Here is a 25,417-nt window from a genome sequence, read left to right on the forward strand (position 1 = left end):
CTCAGACAACAAAGATGGGAGTTCCTGTGAAAATTCTCTGTATCTTCATGCTTCTGTAAGTATAAAAAACAGCATTAATGAATTTGCACGAATTAATTTCATTTTATCTTATTTGTCAAAAATATTTGGGTTATTTGAGTTTGGATGAAAAACAAAACTGATGCATTTCTTCTCCCTTTTCATATCTGGCACAATATTAATTAGTTTTGCCCTTCAAGTAAAACATATCTCACTTATTTTAACTGCACTCTTAATAAAAATCAAGATTCTTTATTAGCATCAGGATTTATCAGGGTTACACATAATATTTTAGTCAAACAAGCCACTTCTCTTTGACTAATAGTTATAGTATTTGACCGTTAGAGGGCAGCCCAAGTAAAATGCATGTTTTTTAAATTATACACTCACTGGCCACTTTATTAGGTACACCTTATAAGTACCGGTTTGGACCCATTTTGCTGTTAGAACTGCCTTAATCCTTCATGGCATAGATTCAACAAGGTACTGGAAATATTTCTCAGAGATTGTGGACCATATTGATATGAAAGCATCACGCTGCAGATTTGTCGGTTGCACATCCATAATGCGAATCTCCCGTTCCACCACATCCCAAAGGTGCTCTATTGGATTGAGATTTGGTGACTGTAAAGGCCATTTGAGTACAGTAAACTCATTGTCATGTTCAAGACGCCAGTCGGACATGATTTTCGCTTTATGACATGGTGTGTTATCCTGCTGTAAGTAGCTATCAGAAGATGGGAACATTGTGTCAGCAACAATGTATGGTCAGCAACAATACTCAGGTGGGCTGTGGTGTTGACATGATGCTCAAGTGGGTATTTTCTCTTTTTCTGACCATTCTCTGTAAACCCTAGAGATGGTTGTGCATAAAAAACAAAATTGCAATAGATTAGCAGTTTCTGAAATACTCATGCCCATCTGGCACCAACAACCATGCCACGTTCAAAGTCACTTAAACCACCTTTCTTTCCCATTCTGAGGCTCGGTTTGAAGTGCAGCAGATCATCTTGACCAATGTGTACATGCCTAAATGCATGGAGTTGCTGCCATGTGATTGGCTGATTAGAAATGTGCGTTAACAAACAGTTGGACAGGTGTTCCTAATAAAGTGTCCGGTCAGTGTATGCCAGAACTACTGTATAAAAAATATACTGTATATGCCTAAAGCTACACTGTTTAATAAACCTGCATTTTATGTTAACAATGTACTTCATTTTTGTTTTCCACAGGCTGCACAACAGCGTTCAGAGTGTGTTGAATGATGAGGCGACACTCGATCTCCCTGAAAATTATGAAATCGGCTGGATGGAAAGTCTGAATGATGATAAGTTCATTTCTGAAGTCACTATTCCTGGCACTCACGACACCATGGCTCTTCATGCAGGAGCACCAGCAGAATGTCAGTCGTGGTCCCTGGAGAACCAGCTACTCGCCGGCATACGCTACCTGGACTTGAGAGTGAAGGGGAAGAACCTGAAACTTGTGCATGGTGTGATTTCACAGCATACAACATTCTCTGATGCCATCGACACAATTAAGATTTTTCTGGCTCAATATAAAACTGAGGCAGTGTTGGTCCGAGTCAAGCACGAGTCAAAGGGCCCATTTCCAGATGATGTTGCAAATGATCTTAAAAATGATTCTAGTTGTTGGGTTAGTGATAAAATACCACGAATTAAAGATGTGAGAGGAAAGATTGTTTTTGTTCAGAAAAACAACTTTGAACTGGGAATTCCTCTGCTTGAAACTGATGAAAAGGATGACTATAAAGTAGGTAATGTCGGAGTTACAGAAGCTGAAATTACTGAGCATCTGAATGAGGATGTAAAAGATTGTAAAGCTGATATTGTTGTGCTGAACTATTCAAGCGGCAAAGGCTGGCCTCAGCTGAGACTAGACAAAGCCCCAAGAAGTTTGGACAAAGAAGAAAACTTTTGGCTGTACAGTAGAAGCTTGTCTCCACCGGATTCGAATCCTTGTTTTGGGATTATAGCGATGAACTGTCCAAGCTTTGCTTTGATACAACGGATCATTGGTTTTAATTACTAGGTGTTTAATTGCATTTAATCACTATGTGTGACACGTGTTTGTCATGTCAGTGATAAAGCGTTGTAATAAATTGCCTTGTTTAACTCCAATTTTACAATCTTGAACAAAAGCAGCTCAGTTAAATAACAAACATATTTTAAAATAAACTGTGATTTCTTTTATTAGCGCAAATGACGACTATTCATACTTTCATGGTTATACTCTTCATCATTTTAAAATGACAAACTTTTTTTTGTCAAATAACACACAAACACAAACAGACTATATATATACATGAATATATATATATATATATTTTTTTTTTTTCTCTCCCACTGTCAGTACAGCACACTTTCAGAAATAAATATACAAAAGCTGTCATTGAGATTGTCCTGTAAAACCACTATTAGAACAAAAAAAGCAACTTTTTGAGCAGGTACCACATCAGTGATGGTTTTTTTTCAGCCTTTCTGTGTGACATAAATTAACAAGACTTCATTATACCTCATGCTAATATGTGAGCATTGAGATGTGTGACTTAATTTGTGTGCATTCATTGTGTATTAGCTACCACTGACAATGCTGCTGTTTTCAGTGACTTCACATTTTGCTTTCAAGAGCAGCACATTTTATAGTAAACTAAACAGATAAGGAGAGAGTTGAATTTAAGTAAGAACTTCACTTTGTCTATCTTATATATATTTGTCTTCCTGATTGGGGAAATTTTTATCTGATTCAGACATTTAAGACCAAAGCAGATCTGAGAAATTGTAGTTGGAGTGTAAATCCAAAAACTTACTTGTATTTAAAGTGAAAAATGATCCAGAAGTGAACATTTATTCACTCTCAGGTCATCCAAGATGACTTCATTTTGTATTCTTAGCTAAACAAAATGTACTAATTTTAGAAAAAGGGAATGTTTGAGCTGCTTTTTGGAATGTCTTTAGCATCACGGGCTTTCCTGATATATAAATGTACACATTTATTTGATTGCATATAGGCCTAAACTAGAAAACAGAGTTATTTTAGAATTATTTGTATATAGATATTTTTATTATTATTTAATTATTATTTTTTCAGATTTAGTTTTATTTACTTATTTATTCTTTTAAGGTGAAGTAATTTTAATGCTTCAAATTAGGCTTATTGCAGGGCAAAACTTCTAATTGTCGTTTAGTTTAAGTTTTAACTTAATATATTGTTGTTGCATATCATCAGATTTAAACTTTATTTCAAATAATATAAAAATATATGGGCACACCTTTATTAATTATGATATGGCCCATTAAAACGAATAAAAGAATCTTAAAGAGATTGTTTGCAATGAACGATGACTGGACTGGAAGAACGACTATAATTAACGAGCATTAAGGTCAAGGGAAAACAGCAGGTGGTTAAAAACGCAGTTATCAGGTGTGGCCGCTGACGAGAAACAACGAGTTAAAAGGTTTGTACCTGATTTACAAACCACCTTAAAGCCCGAGAACAAGAAGCGGAAGAAGAAGGCTCTTAACTGGTTTCAAACCCCTCATAAGTCTCATAAGAAGAAGGTTTGTACTTATTTTTCTGTGCTTTCTAAAAACGATGTAACTCTCTGCTGAACTATCAGTACGATGCATGGAGAAACTAGCTTGCTAGCTACGACTGTTTCCAAATAGATATATAGTCTACAATCAGTGGTGGAAAGAGTAGGTAAAGAAAAATCATACTGATGTAAAAGTACCATTAATTGCCTCAAAATGTTGTGCAAGTAGAGTAAAAGTGTCTGTTGTAAATATTACTCAAAGTATGTGTAAAAAAAGTACTCGAGTAATGAGTACTGAGTATTAAGCTGTTGCGTTTACATGTCATTTGCACGTGTGTGTAAACGCAACATTCTGTAGTGCATTTTTAGTTATTGCCCAGCAGACACAACGTCACAAGACATTAATATTAGGTTAGATTTAGGTTGTGATGTCAGGTGACAAATTCAATGTCTAGCCAGTGTCTAAGTACAACGTTATTTTGATGTCCAATAATGAAGTCAAATGATTTTGATATTTGTTTGAATTTAGGTTGTGTTGTAAAGTCACTAAAATCCAACGTTGAGCCAACATCTTAAACCAGGGGTGTCCAAACTCAGTCCTGGAGGGCCGGTGTCCTGCTGAGTTTAGCTCCAACTTGCTTCAGCACACCTGCCAGGAAGTTTCTAGTGTATGTCTAGTAAGAGCTTGATTAGCTGGTTCAGGCGTGTTTGATTAGGGTTGGAGCTAAACTCTCCAGCACAGCGACCCTCCAGGACCAAGTGTGGACACCCCTGTCTTAAACCAACATCACATTGATGTCAAATACTGATATTTATTCTTCAGGTATAGCAACCAAAATCCAACATCTGATAGTCGTCATTGTGGTAACATCCACACAACACCGGGCTTTAACATCATTAAACGTTGATATTTGGTTGGTTTTAGGTTAAACGTTGGACATTGATGTTGAGTCCTGATGTCAACACGATTTTCATTTCCAAACAAAATGCAATGTCCCCATGACATTGGGGCACAACATCATGTTGATGTCTTGTGCCTGCTGGGTGTTAAAGGCCATTTCGGTCATCATACAGTAAACATCTGTCATCTTCTCATTAGAGACCTGCATCTAAACAGTCTCTAAGTCAATGTGTGTAAAGCTTTTGGACATCTTCTTGAACACTTTTAATGCTTCCAAACAGTTTGCTGCAATTATAAATTGCCATGTCTTGAGGTTTTTCATTAAGATGCGATTTACCTTATGTGTGATTTGATTGGACAGGAATCACAGAACTGATTTTTCTAATCCCCATAGACAAGAAAACTAAAGTAGTGACTGCAGGCTGAAGGAAAGTAGTGGAGTAAAAGTACAGATACTGCACTATATATGTACTCAAGGGAAAGTAAAAGCACACATTTTTAAAACTACTTAGTAAATTACAATTCCTGAGGAAAACTACTCAATTACAGTAATTTGAGTATTTGTAATTAGTTACTTTACACCACTGTCTACAATAGTTTAAACCACGTTGGTAGAACCAGGGTGTGAATTATTCATTGACTATAGGAGGTCATCTATTTTTAGTTTGTGTAAATAAATATGCAGGCTTTAGTCAACCAAATTCATATATTAATTCAAATACATCTCATTGGTTATTAAATTTATTTAAGTTGTTTGTGTTTTGAGAGATACTGATCTGATTCTGACCTATATGGTAACCAATAATGGGTGAAATTTAAGGACTTTTCAAGCACCTTCCAGGTGCATTTTAACTGGGATATCAGTTTAGGCTATATGTTTATTAAAAACACCTATTATTTTCAAGAAAAGTTCCTTTCAGAGGGCTTTGCGGTATCTGTCTGTAGGTTAGATCTGCTGGCGTTGAGATTTTAAATTCAGCCTGCTGACTGAGTATTTTCCTGCATAATGAGGCTGCTGCATTCATGCATTCACAATGGTATAAACTGTTATAGGGGTGGTCAAATGAATATTTGTATTATATATATATATATATATATATATATATATATATATATATATATATATATATATATATATATATATATATATATATATATATATATATATATATATATATATAAATAAATAAATAAATAAATAAATAAATAAATAAATAAAAATTTCATTTTTTTTTATTGTTAGTTATTATTTAAGATACAGATTAATGTGAGCTATTTTTCAATGTTTAAAGATTTGACCAAAATTATTATTGTTTCAAATATATTAAAAAAATCATTTCGCATTATGTTAATATAAGACTGTTTCAATCTTGTTGGACATCGAAGGCACTTTATAGTGATAATGACCCTATAACAATGTTTTTTTCTGTGCTCTCCTCAGACAATGAAGAAGATGGGAGTTCCTGAGAAAATTCTCTGCGTCTTCATGCTTCTGTGAGTATAAAAAAACCGCATCAATGCATTTTATTTTTATATGCCAAATTAGGTTGGAGTTGGATGAAGAAAAATCAGATGCATATCTTCTCCCTCTTCATATCTGACACTGTTAACTAGTCTGCCTATAAATTCAACTTATATCTCACTTATTGTAACATCACTCATAAAAATAAAGACTCTTTCAAGAGTTCACACTTAGCTGATGATTGATTATAAAGCTTGTTTGGCATGCTGTCCCGGGAGAGAGCCCTGAGCTCATAAGATCCTTGAGCCCATGGCTCCCTCCTGTTTGCAAGGCGAGAGGGGAATTTGAGCTCAGGTAGATCTGGAGAACTCCCCTGCTGTAGTAGCTAATGAACAGATAGTGATTGCTCTTAAGAGATAACTACTTAATAGGAGCATGTCTATGGTGCCGATTTGGATTAGTCAGTTAACTTAAATTGCATGTTTTTGGACAGTGGGAGGAAACCGGGGAACTCGGGGGGGTGGGGGGGGGACCCACGTGAGCATGGGGAGAACATGTAACCTCCGCACAGGAACGTCAGCTGGCTTGGTATGGTGACGTTCTTGCTGTGAGGCAACAGTGCTAACCACTGGGCCACCCATCTAGGAAAGAAGGAGGAGTAGGGGTGGAAGGGGGGATTCTTCAAAACGTAGTTGGCTGTAATATGGAACTATTTGTAGTGGCTTAGGAATCGTCTGATTGGTGAATTATAAATTGAATAATGCGGGATCAGCCGCAAGCAATCACAAACACGTGACCCTTTCGAAATTAGTTTATAAATAAACTTCTCTTATAGACCAATTACAATGTTTGTAAACATTCAGGATGCGCGCGCAGGGAGGTGGCAGAAAGAAACTGGGAGCGCTAGCTTTTACAGCGAGGGAATGACATCTAATCCGGTACAGTTTGTTGTTGTCTTAGAAATAAGATATGTTGATTACACATTATATATATTATTTACATAATGCTTTCAGCATATTATAACAGCTCGTCACCCAGTGATAAGCACAGTGATTCGGCAAAATTAACGTTAAAGTAAGCGGCGTTCATCTGTCTGGTCCATTTGTGATAGCACCCTCCCAATGAATATTGGATAAGAGTAAATGACCAAGCATCCAGCCCGAAATATACAATCCCATTGAAGCTCCAAGTGATTTTACAAGAGAGAAGTTAAAGATCTACAAGTCTTTGGATGCCAACAAAGTTGTTCTGTGTGGTCATGTGCAAGAAATAATGCTCCAGGAGGACCAGATTCAACACTATGTAGAGCTAAAAACAGAGGTTCTGCCCAGCCAAAGACCAGGAAAGAAGAAGGAGTTAACGTTATACAAGGCCTAGGGAATTAATCACCAACATGCAATACAACTGCATTCTGACAGAGAACTGCACCTGTACGGCATGGTATGTGAACTTACACATAGAGGTAAAGTTGGTTTTATATTCGCACATTCTGACTTTTTTCCTTATTAATATAATAACCCGGGGACCCGTGTGACGTAGGTTGGTAATTGGTCTATTGGGATCAACATTTATCAATGCTACATATACGATTTTGGTCAATCAATCCCCTTCTCTTTGACTAATATTTATTTGATTTTTAGAGGCTAGCCCAAGTAAAATGCTTGTTCTTTAAATTATATACCAGCACTAGTACTACTGTATATTCTACCAATTGGGCTAAAGCTACACTGTTTAATCAGCCTGCATTTTATGTTAATGTACAATACTTCATTGTTTTCCACAGGCTGCACAAGAGCTGTCAACAACAAGTGTTTAATGATGAGACGACACTCGATCTCCCTGCAAATTATAAAATCGGCTGGATGAAAACTCTGGATGATCGTAAGTTAATTTCTCACATCACTATTCCTGGTACTCACGACACCATGGCTCTTCATGGAGGACCAGCAGCAGAATGTCAGTCGTGGTCACTGGAGAACCAGCTAAAGGCCGGCATACGCTACCTGGACTTAAGAGTGAATGGGAATGACTTGAAACTTGTGCATGGTGTGATTTCACAGCATACAACATTCTCTGATGCCATCGACACAATTAAGATTTTTCTGGCTCAATATAAAACTGAGGCAGTGTTGGTCCGAGTCAAGCACGAGTCAAGGGCCCATTTCCAGCAAGTGTTCTAAATGAACTTAAAAATGATCCTGATTGTTGGGTTAGTGATGAAATACCACGAATTGGAAAGGTAAGAGGAAAGATTGTTTTTGTTCAGAAAAACAACTTCAAACTAGGAATTGTTTTGTTAGAAACTGATAAAAAAGATGACTATAAAGTAAGCCATGTCAAAATTAAGGAAGCTGAAATTACTCAGCATCTGAATGAGGCTTTTAAAAGACTGTAAAGCTGATATTGCTGTGCTGAACTATTCAAGCGGTACAGGCTGGCCTCTGCTGAGACTAGAGAACACCCCTAAAAGAGTGGCAAAAGAAATCAACCCTTGGTTATATAATCATCTCCTAGACTTTTCCGAACAGAATCCAAAGCGTTGTTTTGGGATCTTGGCGATGGACTTTCCTGGCTTTGATTTGATACAACTGCTCATTAGTTTTGATTAGTAGTTGTTTAAGCTTTTTCATTACAGTGCATTTGTTAATTAAGCAATCACTTTGTGTGAAAGAAGTTTGTATTTTCTGTTACGCTAATGATAAAGCATTGTAATCATTGCTTTTTATTTTCTTTTTTCTCTCTGGTTCAGAGTTTTCTTTCAACCTTTTACAATATTTCAACCATGTAATTTTGAACAGCAGCTCGACTGAAAATCTCTTTTAAAAAAATTGACATGCAGCATTATCCATATAGGGATGGTCATCCGTTTTTCCATGTTTATAATATAACATTTTGACAACTATACTTTCGTGAATATTTTTTGTTTCATTTGACTTTGAACAGGGGGTGGCACGGTGGCTCAGTGGTTAGCAATGTGGCCTCACAGCAAGAAGATTGCTGGTTCGCGTCCCAGCTGGGTCAGTTGGGATTTCTGTGCGAAGTTTGCAAAGTGAATGAATGAATGAATGACTTTAATACTTTGCTCGGTCGGAACCTATCAGCAAATTTGAGAAGATGTGTCATTTGATCTATTTATTTATCCGTGATGCACTCTTATAAGTGTGTGGTGTTGTTTTGGCATCAGTGGTTCCAAGAACAAACCTAAACATCTATGAAATTATTTCCATTTCATAAAAGGTTCTTAAAAGGAAAAAATCATATTTTGTAAGTTGGACAGAACTGTGTGCAGGTGTGTCCACAGATATAAAGACAATAAGCCTCTTCTTTTTTTTTTTTTTTTAATTTCTGACATTAAAATAGGATCCAAATCCCTCCCATTTTGAGGCTGACCAGGAGAGTGGACATAGGAGTGTGGTTTTCCCACATACCAAATTGATTAACAGCTGCGTATTGACATGTCTCCATAGCCTGTCAACCTTCCTTTTTTTTCCGGGATTCTCCCTTACTTTACAGGCCTATCCCGCTATTATCCCGTAAAGGTATTTTCCTGTATTTCTCCTGTATTTTAAATTTTTTTTCTCTGAAGGGTGGCAACATACCCAGCCCACACCACAGAACCACCAGTGACCCTCGCTCTTAAATGTAAGTCTGCTCTGTGCTTTCGATTTATTTAGGCATGAAAACACTTTGAAATTAATATAAAAACGGCGCGATTTCCTTTTTATTTTTTAGGTGCGTCGCCCCTCCTATGCAATCATCAAAACAGTCATATACCAGTAAGTGACTGTCAGCTGACATGCTCCATAGTGATAAATAGTTTGGGTTTTAGGTGCGTGTTTTAACAGCCATATACATGCAATTAATATTAACGACATCTAAAGATGTCTATCTTGGTGGGGTTTTTCAAACACAACCAATTTTTTCCTAAATGAACATAAAAAGTTAGGAAAGCAGTTGGATGCTTTCATTATAACGTTAGATGTGTGCATTTTTAATGTGACACCTCTGTTATTTAATTTAATCAAATGAAAAATCCAAATAAATGAGAGATTAATTCATTGCTCTTTAATCAGAATGTGTAAGTTATACAGTGAAGAAACTAATGAGATTTGATAACTTTATTCTATTTCTTTTAAAATAGTTATTCATTTTAATAAGCTAAACCGTTTGCTAATTTATTTGCTGCTAACGTATACTGTTTACTTTTTCTTTTGTAAATAATAATAATAATAAAACATATTACTGACCGTTTAACTATTTATTTACAATCAAACAGCTCCAGATGAACATTTAATTATGGTGGCCAAATCCCTTATTTTCACATCCCAATGTTGACAGGTATGCTCCATAGAGTAATGTGTATAATCATATCCACAAGACAAGACGTGCGTTAAGCAAGCGGGATTAAAAGATCTGGTCAGCTCTATGTGATCATCTGCACCTCAAGAATGAGTTTTACAAGTTTAAAATGTTTTTAAAACCGTGCATGTTTATAATAAGTAGCCACAGTAAAAGACCGTAAAATCGATTCGTAATTCATCACTACAGCCGCATAGTGTCAGTACAATTATAAAAGAAGACGCTTCAATCCCGGTTTATGGACTCAAATCCGGTTTATTTTGTACATTAACATAACGAATATCCATACAGCAGTGGATATTAACATGTATTCTGTCACATTTGCCGTGCAAAGCTAAACTCGTGTGTGTGTGTGTGTGTGTGTGTGTGTGTGTGTGAGATCACGTGATTGCATGTGAACTTTATAACAACATAGTGTGTGGCTCATTGTTGTAGAAAGGCTTGAATTTACTCCACAACAAATATATCAAAAAACAGTTGTGAGAGAGATCTGCTTCATTCTTGGGTTTCACTGTGGAGAAGCTACACCCATCATAGCAATAGTGAGCAATCTCTTTGGCTCTGGAGTTTCAAGCCTTAAACCGGCCCACAATATGCAATATCTGAATATATATTCTATATATTCTTTGTAACAGTGGTCACACAAAAAATTAAAATAAAATATGTACTTATTAATGAATGTAATTATGTAATAATTACATAATGTAATTAATGAAGTGTAATTAACGTAGTGAAACTAATTTTTCTTGAGTAGGTGTAATATTTATTAATATTAATTATCCTAATTCTTATATTCACTATGGTGCCGCTGTTTAGGGTGGAATGAGTTACCTCATCATTAACCAGCAGGCTGCATTTTGCTCACGGGGCTGCGAGAAAATAAATAAAAAGAGCGGAGCTGCGACAAAATAATGAATAAAAAGAGTGAAGCTGTGGTCAAATAAATAAATGAAAAAAGTGCAACTGCTGAGAGTGCAAGCAGCTAGGGACACCGGCCCTCGTGGCCAAAAAAACGGACCGGCCCACCGGGAATTCTCCTGGTCCTGCCAATTAGCCAATCCGGGCCTGGGTGTATGTGAGTGTCTCTGACATAAGACCTCACTGCTATCTCAGTCTGAAATCTGTGTGAAATTTAAGGTGTGTAACCTAATTTTGCAATTAAATTAAGCAACTGTGCAATGACACTGCACTGATGCAAACGAGACGCGGATAACAGAACGATAACAATCTTTTCACACATATTCACACGTTCATCTTTTCTCGCTTTTTGTGCTACGTGCAGTTGGATATTGCGTGTACACAGAAGAGAGATTACAAATGTTTTTCACTATTGCAGTATTTCAAGTTTTTAAATCTAGCAGCACAAATGATATATTTATTCATTCATTCATTTTCATTTGGCTTAGTCCCTTTATTCATCAGGGGTCGCCACAGCAGAATGAACCACCAACTTATCCAACATATGTTTTTATACAGCGGATGCCCTTCCAGCTGCAACCAGTACTGGGAACACCATACACACTCATTCATACACTACGGCCGATTAAGGTTTTCTCAATTCCCCTATAGCTATGTGTTTGGACTGGGGAGAAACCGGGCACCCTGACAGAAACCCACACCAACAAGGGGGAGAACATGCAAACGTCAAATGGATAGTTAGAGGACCAAAGCGTATATAAATATATGTATGTATGTATGATGTATATGAAGAGGTATAATGCTGACTAGGAGCTCATTTGTGTGTAAATTTGGATTATTCAACTCCCTTATATCTCATGTCTTTTTTACTGGTGGAGGAATCCAGGGAACTCTGGGGAAACCCACACGAACATGGGAGAACATGTAACTACACACAGAAACGTTGACTGGCCTAATAAGATCTTGAACCATATTTTTGCTGTGAGGCGACAGTGCTAACCACTGAGCCACCGTGCCGCCAAATATAGGAAAAAGGTGGAGGAGTAGGGGTGGACGGGTGGGATTCTTCAAAATGAAGATGACTGGGTATGAAACTGGATATTTACAGTGAGTTAGGAATCATCTGATTGGTGAATCATGTATAGCTAAAGCAGGACCAGCTGTGGTCAATCATAAGCACGTGATCCTTTCGAAATTAGTTTATAAAATAACTTCACTTACGGTTGTGAATTGCATGATAGGACCTATGGGTCACCACAGTGGAATGAACCACCAATATGTTTTACACAGCGGATGCCCCTCCATCTGCAACCCACAATGGGAAACACCCATACACTCTTGCATTCACAAACATACACGATGGCCAATTTAGTTTATTCAATCACCTCAAGCGCATGTATTTGGACTGTGGGGGAAACCGGAGCTCCCGGAGGAAACCCCACGCGATAAACCGAGGAGAACATGCAAGACTCCACACAGAAATGCCAACTGACCCAGCCAGTGGCTCGAACAGTGACCTTCTAGCTGTGAGGCGACGATTGCTACTTACTACGCCACTGTGTTGTATGTTAATATAAAATACAAGTTCAGAAATAGGTGTCCAAAAAACAAGAGTAACCCATCAGATTATCTCTCAAAATTTTTAGCTGATGTTGGACAACAAGAAAGTGCACAAATGCATCCTGATTTCATCTGAACTTTTTAAAAATACTTTTAAACCTTTTTCACACACGTGTTTTTATTTCATCAAGAGGTCCGCTTGTACATTTGACCTTTTTGTTTTTTCATTTCTTGGTTAACGCCAAGATGTTTATCAGTTGATATGCAAATACACATCAAGTTACCAGCCAATCACGTGAGATCAGTGAGTTCTTAAAGCTCCCAGACTGAACTCTGCGCTGGAGCTGAAACAGAGCCGTGATCTGCAGGCGTTTATGTTTGTGCATCCTGAAGCTTGAGGTATGTTTCTATATTTGTAGACTTGCATTTAAACCCATTAAATATCTGATGTATTTATTTATAAACACATTCAATTCACTTGATTTAACCATTAGTTCACATTCAAGTAATTATTTAAGAGCTCTTAAATACTGTTCTAATAAAATGTTTTATTCTGTGCCTTCCTCAGACAGTGAAGAAGATGGGAGTTCCTGTGAAATTTCTCTGCATCTTTGTACTGCTGTGAGTATAAAAATTTAATTATTTATTCATTTTCCTTTGGCTTAATCTCTATTTCAGAGGTTGCCAGAGTGGAATAAACCGCCAACAATTCCAATTAGTTTCACACAGTGGATGCTCTTCAATATACACTCATACATACACCCACACACACACGGGGAGAACATGCAAACTTCACAAAGAAATGCCAACTGACAATTGGCAACTGTGAGGCGGCAGTGCTACCCACTAAGCCACCATGCCACCCCAAAATTGAATTAATTGATTTATAAATATATATTTATTAATTGATGATGATGATTATTATTATTATATTGTCCAAAATTGAGTGGGTTAGATGCTAAAGAATAAATCATGAAGAACGTTTAACACCCATTAGATCTATTTTATTGCACAGAACATCCTTTATTCTTGTATAAAAGATCATTACATTTTACAATACATGTTAAACTAACAGTTCTACCAAGATAGTTCTTCCAATCTAGAGCTGGGGTGTCAAACTCTGTCCTGGAGGGCCTGTGTCCTGCATAGTTTAGCTTCAACACATCTGGGCAGGAAGTTTCTAGTTTATCTAGTAAGGCTTAATAGTTGATTCTGGTGTGTTTGATTTGGTTGGAGCTAAAGGGCCCTATCTACACCCAGCGCAATAAGGCACAAGATGTTTTTCCATGACATGTGGCTATTTTCAGACCAATGCACATTAACTTTGTCGTTTTCCGCTATGTTGTTTAAATAGCAAATCAATTTGCGGACACTTTGTGGACTTATGGGTGTTTTGGTCTAGAAATGAGGTGTGTTAAGGCGCATTGTTGGCGCGTTGCTATTATGAGGAACTAAAATTGACTGCTCAATAGACCAGCTGAAAGCTGGTCTAAAGTCCAGCGTAGAGCACGTTAGTTGTGCGCCTCCCTTACACAATGCTTAATACATGCAGAATGTACAGCAATACACAAAAATCTTTACAATTGAAAAGAATTAAAGGGTTAAAATATTTTTTTAATTATTATTTTCTACATAAATATGCAGAAAATACTATGTAGAAAATACTCATCTCGGGGGGGCTTTTTTAATTTATTCATGACAACTTGCTTTTGTATAATGTTGCTATTGTTATTATTAGTAGTATTATTTATTATATGCATATTTATATTTGTTTTATTAAAAACAAGCTTAGATTTGTCCACCTGCCAGGTTTTGGACCAAACGGGGCATAGCATGTGTGTTGCGGTATAACTCATTGTTTGACCACACTTCACTATTATTGTTCATTTATCAGTTTGCTGGAAATTAGAACTGAATTTAGAATAGTTTTGAAACAAATCTTTTGAGCTTAACAAACTAATTAATTATGTATAAAACTAATAGGTGTTTGTGCGTACAACACTGTTTCCTATCCATTGAAAGAAGTGAAAGTAAGACTGATTGGAGGAGGCTCGTTCTTTATCCTCTCGCTGCAGATGGTCTGTTGAACTGTTTATTGCTAGTTAAGCTTCAGTTTTTCCACTTACAAAGTCTGCCATGTAAATAGTTAATGCACCATGGCGCGACGCAACTGACTCTTAAAGGGAATGGGTGATGAGACTCTGATTGGTTTATGCTCAAAACACGCCTATAACTCATTAAGAGAATAAGCTCAACCCTGTTAGACCATGAGCCGTGGCGCAGAGCGTATTTTTCCGTCCTTAAAATAGCGAAAGTGGGTCCTGACATGCCTTTAATGCTTTTGCACCCTGCCGCTTTAGACTTTGCGCCTAGGTCATTAAAATAGAGCCCAATCTCTCCAGGACACTGGCCCTCCTGGACCAAGGCAACTACTGAGAAAACCCCCACTTTAGACCTTTGTTTTAAAAGTGTGCTCAATGTCCTTGCATCTTTCTTCGCTGATATCCTTTCAAAAGCTGCCATAGGCTTTTATTAAACACATTTTATGCAGATTCTACATCTCTGCCAAATTCCACTTGATTACGTAGGTCTGTTTTTTCCCATTTCGTTCATTAATTTGACAGAAATTTCACTGAAGCAACTTATACTTTAAGCTGTACGTTTAGTTGGTAAATGCATGTCCTGTAAATTGAATTGTTGTTTCCCACAGGCTGCACAAGAGCTTTCAACAACAAGCGTTCAATGATAAGAAAGAACTCAAGCTCAGTGCTAAATATAACATCGGCTGGATGAGATCTCTGGATGATAATAAGTTAATTCTTGAAGTCACTATTCCTGGCACTCATGACACCATGGCTCTTCATGGAGACCAGCAGCAGAATGTCAGTCGTGGTCACTGGAGAACCAGCTGCTTGCCGGCATACGCTACCTGGACTTAAGAGTGTCTGGAAATAACCTGAAAGTTGTGCATGGTGGTGATTCACAACATACAACGTTCGCTAATGTTTCTCAATATAGTTAAGGGGTTTTTGTCTCAACATAAATCAGAGGCAGTGTTGCTAAGAGTCAAGCACGAGTCAAAGGGCCCATTTCCAGATGATGTTGCAAATAAGCTTAAAAATGATCCTGGTTGTTGGGTTAGAAATGAAATACCACGAATTCGAGAAGTGAGAGGAAAGATTGTTTTTGTTCAGAAAAACAACTTTAAACTGGGAATCCCTCAGTATGAAACTGATAAAAAGGGTGACTATAAAGTAGGTAATGTTGGAAGCAAGAAGGATAAAATTATTGAGCATCTGAATCAGGCTTTAGAAGCTTGTAAAGTTAATGTGATTGTGCTAAACTATTCAAGCGGCACAGGCTGGCCTGTATTTAGACCAGACAAAACCCCAAAGAATGTGGCAAATGAAATCAACCCTTGGTTATACAATAATCTTGAAGGCGCATCTAAAATGAAGATGAAGCTTTGTTTTGGGGTCATAGCAATGGACTTTCCAGGCTTTGATTTGATTCAAGTGATCATTGGTTTTAACAGATTTTAATGGATGTTTAGCTTAGAGCCCTGCATTTGAGCCTGAGCCTGCTTTAGAAAAAAACTTTAAAAGTCTAATGAGATAAGTTTGAGATTTCCAGCAACGTGAAATGGAAAACATAAAGAAAAAAAAATTTGCCAATGGCGAAACTGAAAAAGTCAGGCAAACTTCTGCTCAACGTTTCAAATAGTGAAAACTTTAAATGATGAGCCAACTCGTCATGCACAACTTGTAAGTTGAGTAAACTCACTGTGGACCACATACCACTTGGATATCAATGTCTCTTAAAAAAACTAAAACTTGCATTAAAAAAAACTCCAAACATTTCTCTAAATTATTCTGATAAAAAATTACGAAAAAACTTTCTATTAAATACACATCTGGCCTATTTTATGGCTGTAACAGTATAAGCTGTTTGGTTGAAAAAAGACGGGCTTTGGACTCGGGCCAAAAAATTTGATAAGCTATTGGACAAGGGCAAGGCTACAGCCTGTGCATCTCCGGCCAGGGCTTAGATTTAAGGCCCGTTCAGGGCTTTAGTTTAGCTGTAATTTTCTGTTCATGACAGTGCATTTGTTAATTAGGCAATCACTTTGTGTGAAAGAACATTTGTATTTTCTGTTATGCCAATGAAAAAGCATTGTAATCCATCTTTTATTGTTTTGCTCTGCTAATATTTCTGCTTCAGGGTCTCTTTCATTTTTTTTTACCTTTACAAGAGCAGCAGTTGAACATAATAAATTCTTCTCATAAGTGATTTCTTTCCTCTCATTAATTTCTATAACAAGTAGTCTAGTCATATGAACCAATCAGCAAATTTGCATTTTTCTGTGATTTTATTATGCATTTTTAAATAAGTTATTGATTTATGAATATCTTTATGTACTGTTTAAAAAGAGGACATTTGGATAGATGGATATTGCTTTATAATGGCCTTGATGGGTGAGTGGGGGAGTGTCTTTTGTCTCTCAAGGTGTGAATTATTCATGATGATCCATAATGTTTTCTTTGAATGAGAGAACAGAATAATTTCACATAATTGTGAAGTAAATATGCTGGTAAAAAGAATGGTAACTCAAAAGTCTTGTTCAGGCACATTCAGTGTGTGTGGTTTTTTTTTTTTTTTCCAGCTACATTTTTTTTTTCTCCAAAACCTACTAACCATGCATAACTTTTTTTATTTTTTCTAAAAACGCAACCATGTACAGCAATACCTTTCCCATATTATTGTGGCACAGTTTGTGCTGAATACAAAAAAAATCACATGTTGACCAGTACTACGTAATGAGTAGCTGAAATAAGCACAAATGTCAGGACATGTCAAAACATCACAGGGGCCCCAAAATCACCTCACACTCCTGAGGGTTAATGTAAAGCAATAATGTAAACCTTAATGTAAAACAAACCACTGAACCTGTTACTAAAATGAATAATTAGACCAACCAAAGTGACAAAACGTAGGAAAGAAATATCTATGATAAACAGTGGGAAATATGTATTGAACGTGTCATAATTTTTCACAGAAATCATATTTCTAAAGGTGGTTTGACTTTGATTTTTTACCAGGTGTTGATAACAACCAAAGAAATCAATATACGCAAAGAAAACAAAACAAATTCCTTTACAAATGAAGTTATGCATAATAAAATTAAATGATGCAGGGAAAAAGTATTGAACACACGAAGAAAGGGAGGTGTTGAAAGGCAGTGAAACCCAGACAGCAGCTGAAATCTCTCAGTAGTTCTTCAGCAACCCTCTGACCTTCATCAGTGTAGATTAATATTAGCTGCTTCAGTCCAACATTTACATTAGCAGGATGATTAAGATGAAACCAGAGTGGACATTTTAGTAAGACAGTGATCCAAAACACAACCAAGGAAACTCTCAAATGCTTTCAGAGAAAGAAAATCAAGCTGTAGAATGGCCCAGCCAATCACCTGATCTGAATCTAATAGAAAATACTAAATAAAGATAAGATTTGATAGACGAGACCCACAGAACCATCAAGATTTTTACACTCTGTTGAAGTCAAAACTCACACCTGAGAAATTCATGTGACTTCATTCTCAATATGAGAGGCATCCGTAAGCTGCCATCATCTTTTATGAAGTATTAAATACAGTTCAGTACTTTCTCCTTGTGTCGTTTCATTGTTATTGTAACTCATTTTTCAGATGTTTATTTTTATGTTTGGATTGTTTGGGTTTTTACCAAAATCTGGTTTAATTCCAATGCCGACAGCTCCTTTAGAAGTATTATTCCCAGGAAAACACAGTGCATTCAATACTTACAGTATTTCCGTCACATATATATATATATATATATATATATATATATATATATATATATATATATATATATATATATATATATATATATATAATATTTGTGTTCAGGGCAGCACGGTGGTCCCATCACATCAAGAAGATCGTTGGTTTGAGTCCCGGCTGGGTCAGAGTGCTCCAGGAGGAAAGACGTGGTATAGATGAAATGGGTGAACTAAATTGGTCGTAGTGTTTGAGTGTGTGTGTGTGTGTGTGTATGTATGGGTGTTTCCCAGTACTGGGTTGAGGCTGGAAGGGCATCCACTGCATAAAACATATGCTGGAATAATTGGTGGTTCATTCCGCAGTGGCGACCCCTGATAAATAAGGGACCAAGCTAAAGAAAAATGAATGAAGGAAGGATACATTTTGCTGTGTAATATCTCTGCATTGATGCAAATGGGTAATTGCCTCAGATAACAAGGCTCAGTGTAGTTACATAGATACAATTACAAAACATGTCAGGGTCTGGTCACTTTGGTTGATCTAATAGTTCATTTTATTAACCTGGTTTAGTTTGCAACTTTGCACACTGCAACTTTGAAATGCATAGCATGCAGTATAGAACAATGTCCTACAGTAAAATACAGTTCATATTACAGTTAAACACTGTGTAATTTACAAAAAAATCATTAATAGTGATGCCAAAGTGACCGAACCTTGACCTGACCTGGCTTGTAACCTGCCAAATGAAGCCATTAAGAAATATCTAGATCATTTTTTGCAATTAAAATAAGGAAGTTGAGACAGATAACAAGCGTAGATATACACAATTACAAAATTTTCCAGGTCAGAGTCTGGTCACTTAGGTTGGTGTTACTGTTCATTTGAAAGTTTTTTGATCTAAAACAAAGCTATTAGGTTTTATGCTTAAATGGCCTCCAGTGGCAATAGTGGACCTAAAATGATGACAGTATATGACATTACTGTAAATGATGATCAGTCACAATGCAGGTTCTTTTTAATGTGTGGATTTCATAGACAGTCCTTTGGAAGTCTACCTTGTTTTGATAAATGATAATGTGATATTCCTGCTTTCCAGGTACCAGTTTAGAAAAATGAGTACATTTGCCAAAGGTTACATTTATTTAAATATTTACAATGACAGAACAGTGGTATAGGTGTCTCATGTCATCATATACAATAATATAGCCATCTATCATACAATCTTCCATCGGCTAGTTATTCAAGTCTTTTGTGAAGGGTAAAATTAACAAAAATAAATTAATTAAAATACAAATTAATTAAGATACATTCTCCAAAAACTCCCATAAAGGATTCCAGATATGCCAGAAATCATCAGATTTGTGACGCAAGTCATAAGTCAGTTTTCCAAGGGTAAGAAAATGGCAGTCTGATTTAAATTGTATGCATTTTTTGCTGTCTGACACACTTTACACAGCTCTACACTGTAAAAAATATCTGTTGATTTACAGTTTCTGTTTTTTTTGTGCTTACCTAGTGTTTTCCATTTATTTACAGTTGTGAATAATGCATGTGCATTATGAGCCCAAGCTTGATCTCTGCTCTGTCGACTTTTTATGTTGAAAATTCAACTCTACAGTTTAACAAATTGACTTTTATTGACATTTTAGTTCTTTTACTATATAATAAATTATATATAAAGAAATAAGTCTGTAAAATAACAGAAAACGTACTGGCAGTTTATTATCAGGTGTTTGCGCCGTAATATACAACATCAACCCAGACAATTATATATGGCTTTAAACTATTAGAAATGTTCATAAAAGTCACTTTTATGATCTGTTCAAGGTTAAAAGGTGTAAGAAGAAAGATCAAGGCCTGATGCAATTTGAAAGCATTGTAATTGGAAAAACTAAAATAAAAGTATCAATCACAAAATATAAAAACTGCTAATTTATGGATATTTTTACATAGTAGACAGGATCTAGAAAAGCATCTAATAAATTGCCTTCTTTCTAAAGTTGTGTAATATTGTCATTTTGATTAATGATTGGGGTCTTCGCTAATTGAGACAAATATCTGATAGATCATTTCACATTAATATTTTTGGGATAAATTGAAAAATTATTTATTTCAAATCAATTGATGTTTTTTCTATAGCGCTTTTAAATGGTAGATTGTGTCAAAGCAGCTTCAGAATCAGAATCAGTTTTATTGCCAAGTGTGCTTCACACACAAGGAATTTGTTTTGGCTACAGAAGCTTCCAGTGTACATAAAGTGACAAGTGACAATATGAAATAAATATGAAAAATAAAAAAGACAAACATTAAACAGATGCGGTTAGTCAAGAAACCTGGATGTTGAATTGTATGTACAGATTGTTATGAATATACAGGTTATAAGGTGCTGTGTACAAGTGCGAATGTAGAAAGTATTGTATTGTATATTGATATAAGGTGCTGTGTACAAGTGCGCATGAGAAATTATTGCACATATTTATTGCACAGTAGGGGAATATTTAACTGTTCATAAGGTAGACAGCCTGAGGAAAGAAACTTTTCCTGTGTCTGGCTGTTTTCGTGCTTGGTGCTCTGAAGCGCCGACCAGACGGTAACAGTTCGAACAGGTAGTGTGCCGGGTGTGAGGCGTCCAGAGTGATTTTGCGAGCCCTTTTACTCACTCTGGAAGAGTACAGTTCTTGAAGTGTAGGAAGGGTTGTGCCAGTAATTCGTTCAGCAGTCCGGACTATTCGCTGTAGTCTACGGAGGTCGGTTTTGGCAGCTGAGCTGGATGAGATGGATTGGATGACAGCTGAGTAGAACTGTACGAGCAGCTCCTGTGGCAGGTTGAACTTCCTCAGCTGACGAAGGAAGTACAGTCTCTGCTGGGCTTTCTTCACAATAGAGTCTATGTGAATGTCCCACTTCAGATCCTGAGAGATGGTGGTGCCCAGGTTCACGTAGAAGTTCTAGTACAGGGGTGTCCAAACTCGGTCCTGGAGGGCCAGTGTCCTGGAGAGTTTAGCTCCAACCCTAATCGAACACACCTGAACCAGCTAATCAAGCTTACTAGATAAACTAGAAACTTCCTGGCAGGTGTGTTGAAGCAAGTTGGAGCTAAACTCAGCAGGACACCGGCCCTCCAGGACCGAGTGTGGACACCCCTGTTGTAGTAAATTGAAACTGTGTTAGTCCAGATTTCAGAGTTGAAGCTCAGTTCAGTTCAGTGTGGTTTAATTTTCACTGCTGAAAGTCCAAACACTGAAGAGCAGATCCAGCGATGTGCAGCTCCTCAAGTCCCAACCAAGCAAGCCAGTGGCTGCAGTGGCGAGGAACAAACTTCACCAATTGACGAAGTGTAGAAGAAGAAAAAAAACCTCGAGAGGAAACCAGGCTCAGTTAGTCACAACCATTTTTCCTCTGGATAAACTTCCTGTGTGGAGCTGTAGTCTATAGGCACCAGAGGCTGGAGAATGCTGGACATCCATTGTGGAGAAGCTGCAGGTGTGAGTAGGGCACCAACAGGTGTTCAGGCTGGCCCACAGGATCAATGCGGTGACTCGTCTGTCACTGTGGTCTTTCAGGAGTCAGTCTTATGCTTTCCACTCCTCCAAGACCACCACAGCATCTGCTCAGGATACGGCCTGGTCCAGGATTATGGAGACCTTGGCATCATCTCTTTACAGGTCTTGCATCGCATCAGTGGCGCAAGCATTTGCATGGTTCTAGGCTTCTTAAAGCACAATGCTACAGTACATAAATAAATACACGCATGCATTCAAGCAGCAGCAGTATATCTTTATATACAAATTCTAGTTGAATTAACATAGAACTGTGTAGAATCTTACAGTTAAAGTTAGCCCCGCTTTGAATGATTTTTTCTTTTTTTTATATATATATTTCCCAAATGATGTTTAACAGAGCAAGGAAGTCTTATTTGTTTTATTTAGGCTAGAATTAAAACAGTTTTTTTATTCAATATTATATAATTATTAGCCCCTTTAAGCAGATTGTTTTTTTTCGATAGTCAACAGAACAAACCATCGTTATACAATAACTTACCTAATTACCCTAACCTGCCTAGTTCACCTAATTAACCTAGTTAAGCCTTTAAATGTCACTTTAAGCTGTATAGAAGTGTCTGAAAAATATCTAGTCTAATATTATTTTCTGTCATCATGGCAAAGATAAAATAAATCAGTTATTAGAGATGAGTTATTAAAACTATTATGTTTAGAAATGTGTTGAAAAAAATCTTCTCTCTCTCTTAAACAGAAATTGGGGAAACAAACAGGGGGGATAATAATTCAGAGGGGCAAATAATTCTGACTTCAACTGAATATGTTAATTCAAATAGGGCTGTTTAGTTTCACCATGTGTAAAATGTACAGTTCACTACCCCAAAATTATATATTTAAACGCTAGTTACTCTCCCTCAAGTGGTTCTACAACTTTATGAGTTTTTTTGGTTAAATATTAAGCAAGCTATTTTGAATAATGCTGAAAGCCAGTGAGTTACACGAATAACCATTCACTTACATTGTATGGAAGGCAATGCTTGCAGGTTTTTACTCTTCAAAATTTATTCTTTTGTGTTCAACAGAAAAAAGAAACTCATAAAGGTTTGGAAACCCTTGGGAGAGAGTAAATAGTGAGTAAATTTGGTGTGAACTACTGTATGCATATCTGTCAACATTGGGATGTGAAAATAAGGGATATGCCCACCATAATAAGAGATCTAATAAGGGAAGGGATTACAACCAACAAAATTAGTTGTGTTTGAAAAAAACCCCACCAAGATCGACATCTTTAGATATAATTATTATTCTTAATTATAGTATTTATGTATAAATTATTTGTATTATTTATATGTGTATATGTCTGTTCAAACATGCACCCAAAACCTAGATGTTTGCTCCGTTTCAAATCACGTGTACAGAATCCATTTGGGAAAAAGCGTCTATTTATCACTATGGTGCGTGTCAGCTGACAGTCATACACCACTATATGACTGTTTTGAGGATTGCATATGATAACAGGACAAAGACACATTGAACATAACAAAGAATACATGCAACATACTCATGACAGCTTTTTGTCACTGCTTTTTACTTATTCATAGTGGTCAAATAATAGATGTTGAAACACTCACAAAGATAATGCTTTACTTAAGATAGTTATATCCTGTGTGAACTAATCAGCATTGTGGGTGTTAGTTTGCTATACAAACTATATGGCAGACTTAACCACAAAAGAGTACAAACTACAGTTGAAGTCAGAATTATTAGCCACCCGTTTTCTGTTTAACAGAAAGAAGATTTTTTTTCAGCACATTTATAAACATAATAGTTTTAATAACTCATTTCTAATAACTGATTTATTTTATCTTTGTAATTATGACAGTAATTCTTATTCAGTAATTTTTGACTAGATACTTTTCAAGACACTTCTATACAGCTTAAAGTGACATTTAAAGGTTTAACTAGGTTAATTAGGTTAACTAGGCAGGTTAGGGTAATTAGGCAAGTTACTGTATAATGATGGTTTGTTCTGTAGACTATCAAAAACAAAATTGGCCTAAAGTGGCTAATAATTTTGTCCTTAAAATGGTGTTTAAAAAATTTAAAACTGCTTTTATTCCAGTCTAAATAAAACAAATAAGACTTTTTCCAGAGGAAGAAATATTATCAGACATACTGTGAAAATTTATTTGCTCTGTTCAACATCATTTGAGAAATATTTAATAAAGAGAAAAAAATGCTACTAATTCTGACCTCAACTGTATATGATCATCAGTGAGTAAAAGCTCTGATAATGCCAAAAACCTTTATGCTGTGAGTGTCTTTAACACTTTATTAAAAGTTTCTTTAGTTAATGTTAGTCTATTTAGTTACATGAACAAACGATGAACAATATATGTGTTACAGTATTTATGTTTGTTATTAGGACGACACGGTGGCTAAGTGGTTAGCCCTGTCACCTCACAGCAAGAAAGTCACTTGTTCAAGTCCCGGCTGTGTCAGTTGGCATTTCTGTGTGGAGTTGGCATGTTCTCCCCGTGTTCACGTGGGTTTCCTCCGAGTGCCTATACACCTATAGTGCATGGCTTTGGACTTGTGGGGGAAACTGGAGAACATACTGTGGTGTTGTTGTGAAAATACCTTTAACCTTTTATTCCCCACAGCCGAATCTCCATCTGTCAGTGATCGTCATCTTCGCATCATGATCAGTTCCGTGATCCCCCGCGCGTGCACATTTTACACGAACTGGAAGTACATATTTGGTGATGTACCATATCGATGTCGATGCGATCAAACAAAAGATCCTAACCCAGTTCAATTCATTTATTCGACTCTGAGTCAAATAGTTCGCTAAAGAATCAATAGTTTTAAACAAGGTGCACTTTTAGATTTAAACCTCTGCTGGATGTTTTCATTACACACTGCATGGAAGGTCATTTTCAAAAACCCGTAACCAAATTGACTTACATTATAATGACATTATAATGACAATTGTCATTGGATTGATTTTTTTTAAGGTAAGTGTTGCAAACAATTTATATGGGCTGAAATAAAACAAACAATTAAATTTAGTTATGTTTAATTTAACGTGTTTGTTTCAATTCAGCCCATATAAATTGTTTTCAACAATTTGCAATGGATTATTTTTTCAGCGGATAAAGTCATGCATTCTTGTCATTGAATTAAGCTGAATTTAAATCATCAGTACATTTCACCTGATACCACAGTTTGAAAATGTAGCAGAATTTTAAGTTTGACTGACAAGGCCATTTTGTTACTGATGCAGCTAGAAAAAGCGTGTGTAAATCATGTGTGAAAAATTTGAAAACATTTGAGTCAG

At 36.4% G+C, this 25,417-nt stretch overlaps 3 protein-coding genes across 3 annotated transcripts; all 3 read left to right on the forward strand.

The window, feature by feature from the left end:
- The first annotated feature begins 9 nt into the window (after positions 1–9).
- On the forward strand, positions 10–2,096 carry zgc:174938 (uncharacterized protein LOC100126020 homolog). The gene is made up of 2 exons (XM_056476303.1): positions 10–55; positions 1,251–2,096. Exons 1-2 carry the CDS (start codon positions 15–17, stop codon positions 2,068–2,070), a joined length of 861 nt encoding a protein of 286 aa, XP_056332278.1. The 5' UTR covers positions 10–14; the 3' UTR covers positions 2,071–2,096.
- A 1,438-nt stretch (positions 2,097–3,534) lies between these two features.
- si:dkey-152b24.7 (1-phosphatidylinositol phosphodiesterase-like) lies at positions 3,535–8,567 on the forward strand. Its single transcript, XM_056476297.1, is given in 5 exon segments — positions 3,535–3,599; positions 5,917–5,969; positions 7,721–8,088; positions 8,091–8,317; positions 8,319–8,567. Coding segments are annotated over 4 exon segments (873 nt in total). The 5' UTR covers positions 3,535–3,599; positions 5,917–5,919; the 3' UTR covers positions 8,547–8,567.
- A 4,484-nt stretch (positions 8,568–13,051) lies between these two features.
- Positions 13,052–16,370, forward strand: LOC130243978 (1-phosphatidylinositol phosphodiesterase). Its single transcript, XM_056476299.1, is given in 5 exon segments — positions 13,052–13,173; positions 13,343–13,395; positions 15,485–15,639; positions 15,642–15,781; positions 15,783–16,370. Coding segments are annotated over 4 exon segments (870 nt in total). The 5' UTR covers positions 13,052–13,173; positions 13,343–13,354; the 3' UTR covers positions 16,317–16,370.
- Positions 16,371–25,417: the final 9,047 nt, after the last annotated feature.

Source organism: Danio aesculapii, chromosome 16, assembly GCF_903798145.1.
Source record: "Danio aesculapii chromosome 16, fDanAes4.1, whole genome shotgun sequence".
NCBI lineage: Eukaryota > Metazoa > Chordata > Actinopteri > Cypriniformes > Danionidae > Danio > Danio aesculapii.

What these genes read in the sequence shown, in the direction of transcription:
- zgc:174938 (XM_056476303.1), top strand. Translation starts at nt 15, where the DNA reads ATGGGAGTTCCTGTGAAAATTCTCTGTATCTTCATGCTTCT. An exon ending in CTCTGTATCTTCATGCTTCT is followed by an intron (nt 56 to 1,250) that starts GTAAGTATAAAA and finishes TGTTTTCCACAG; the next exon opens with GCTGCACAACAGCGTTCAGA.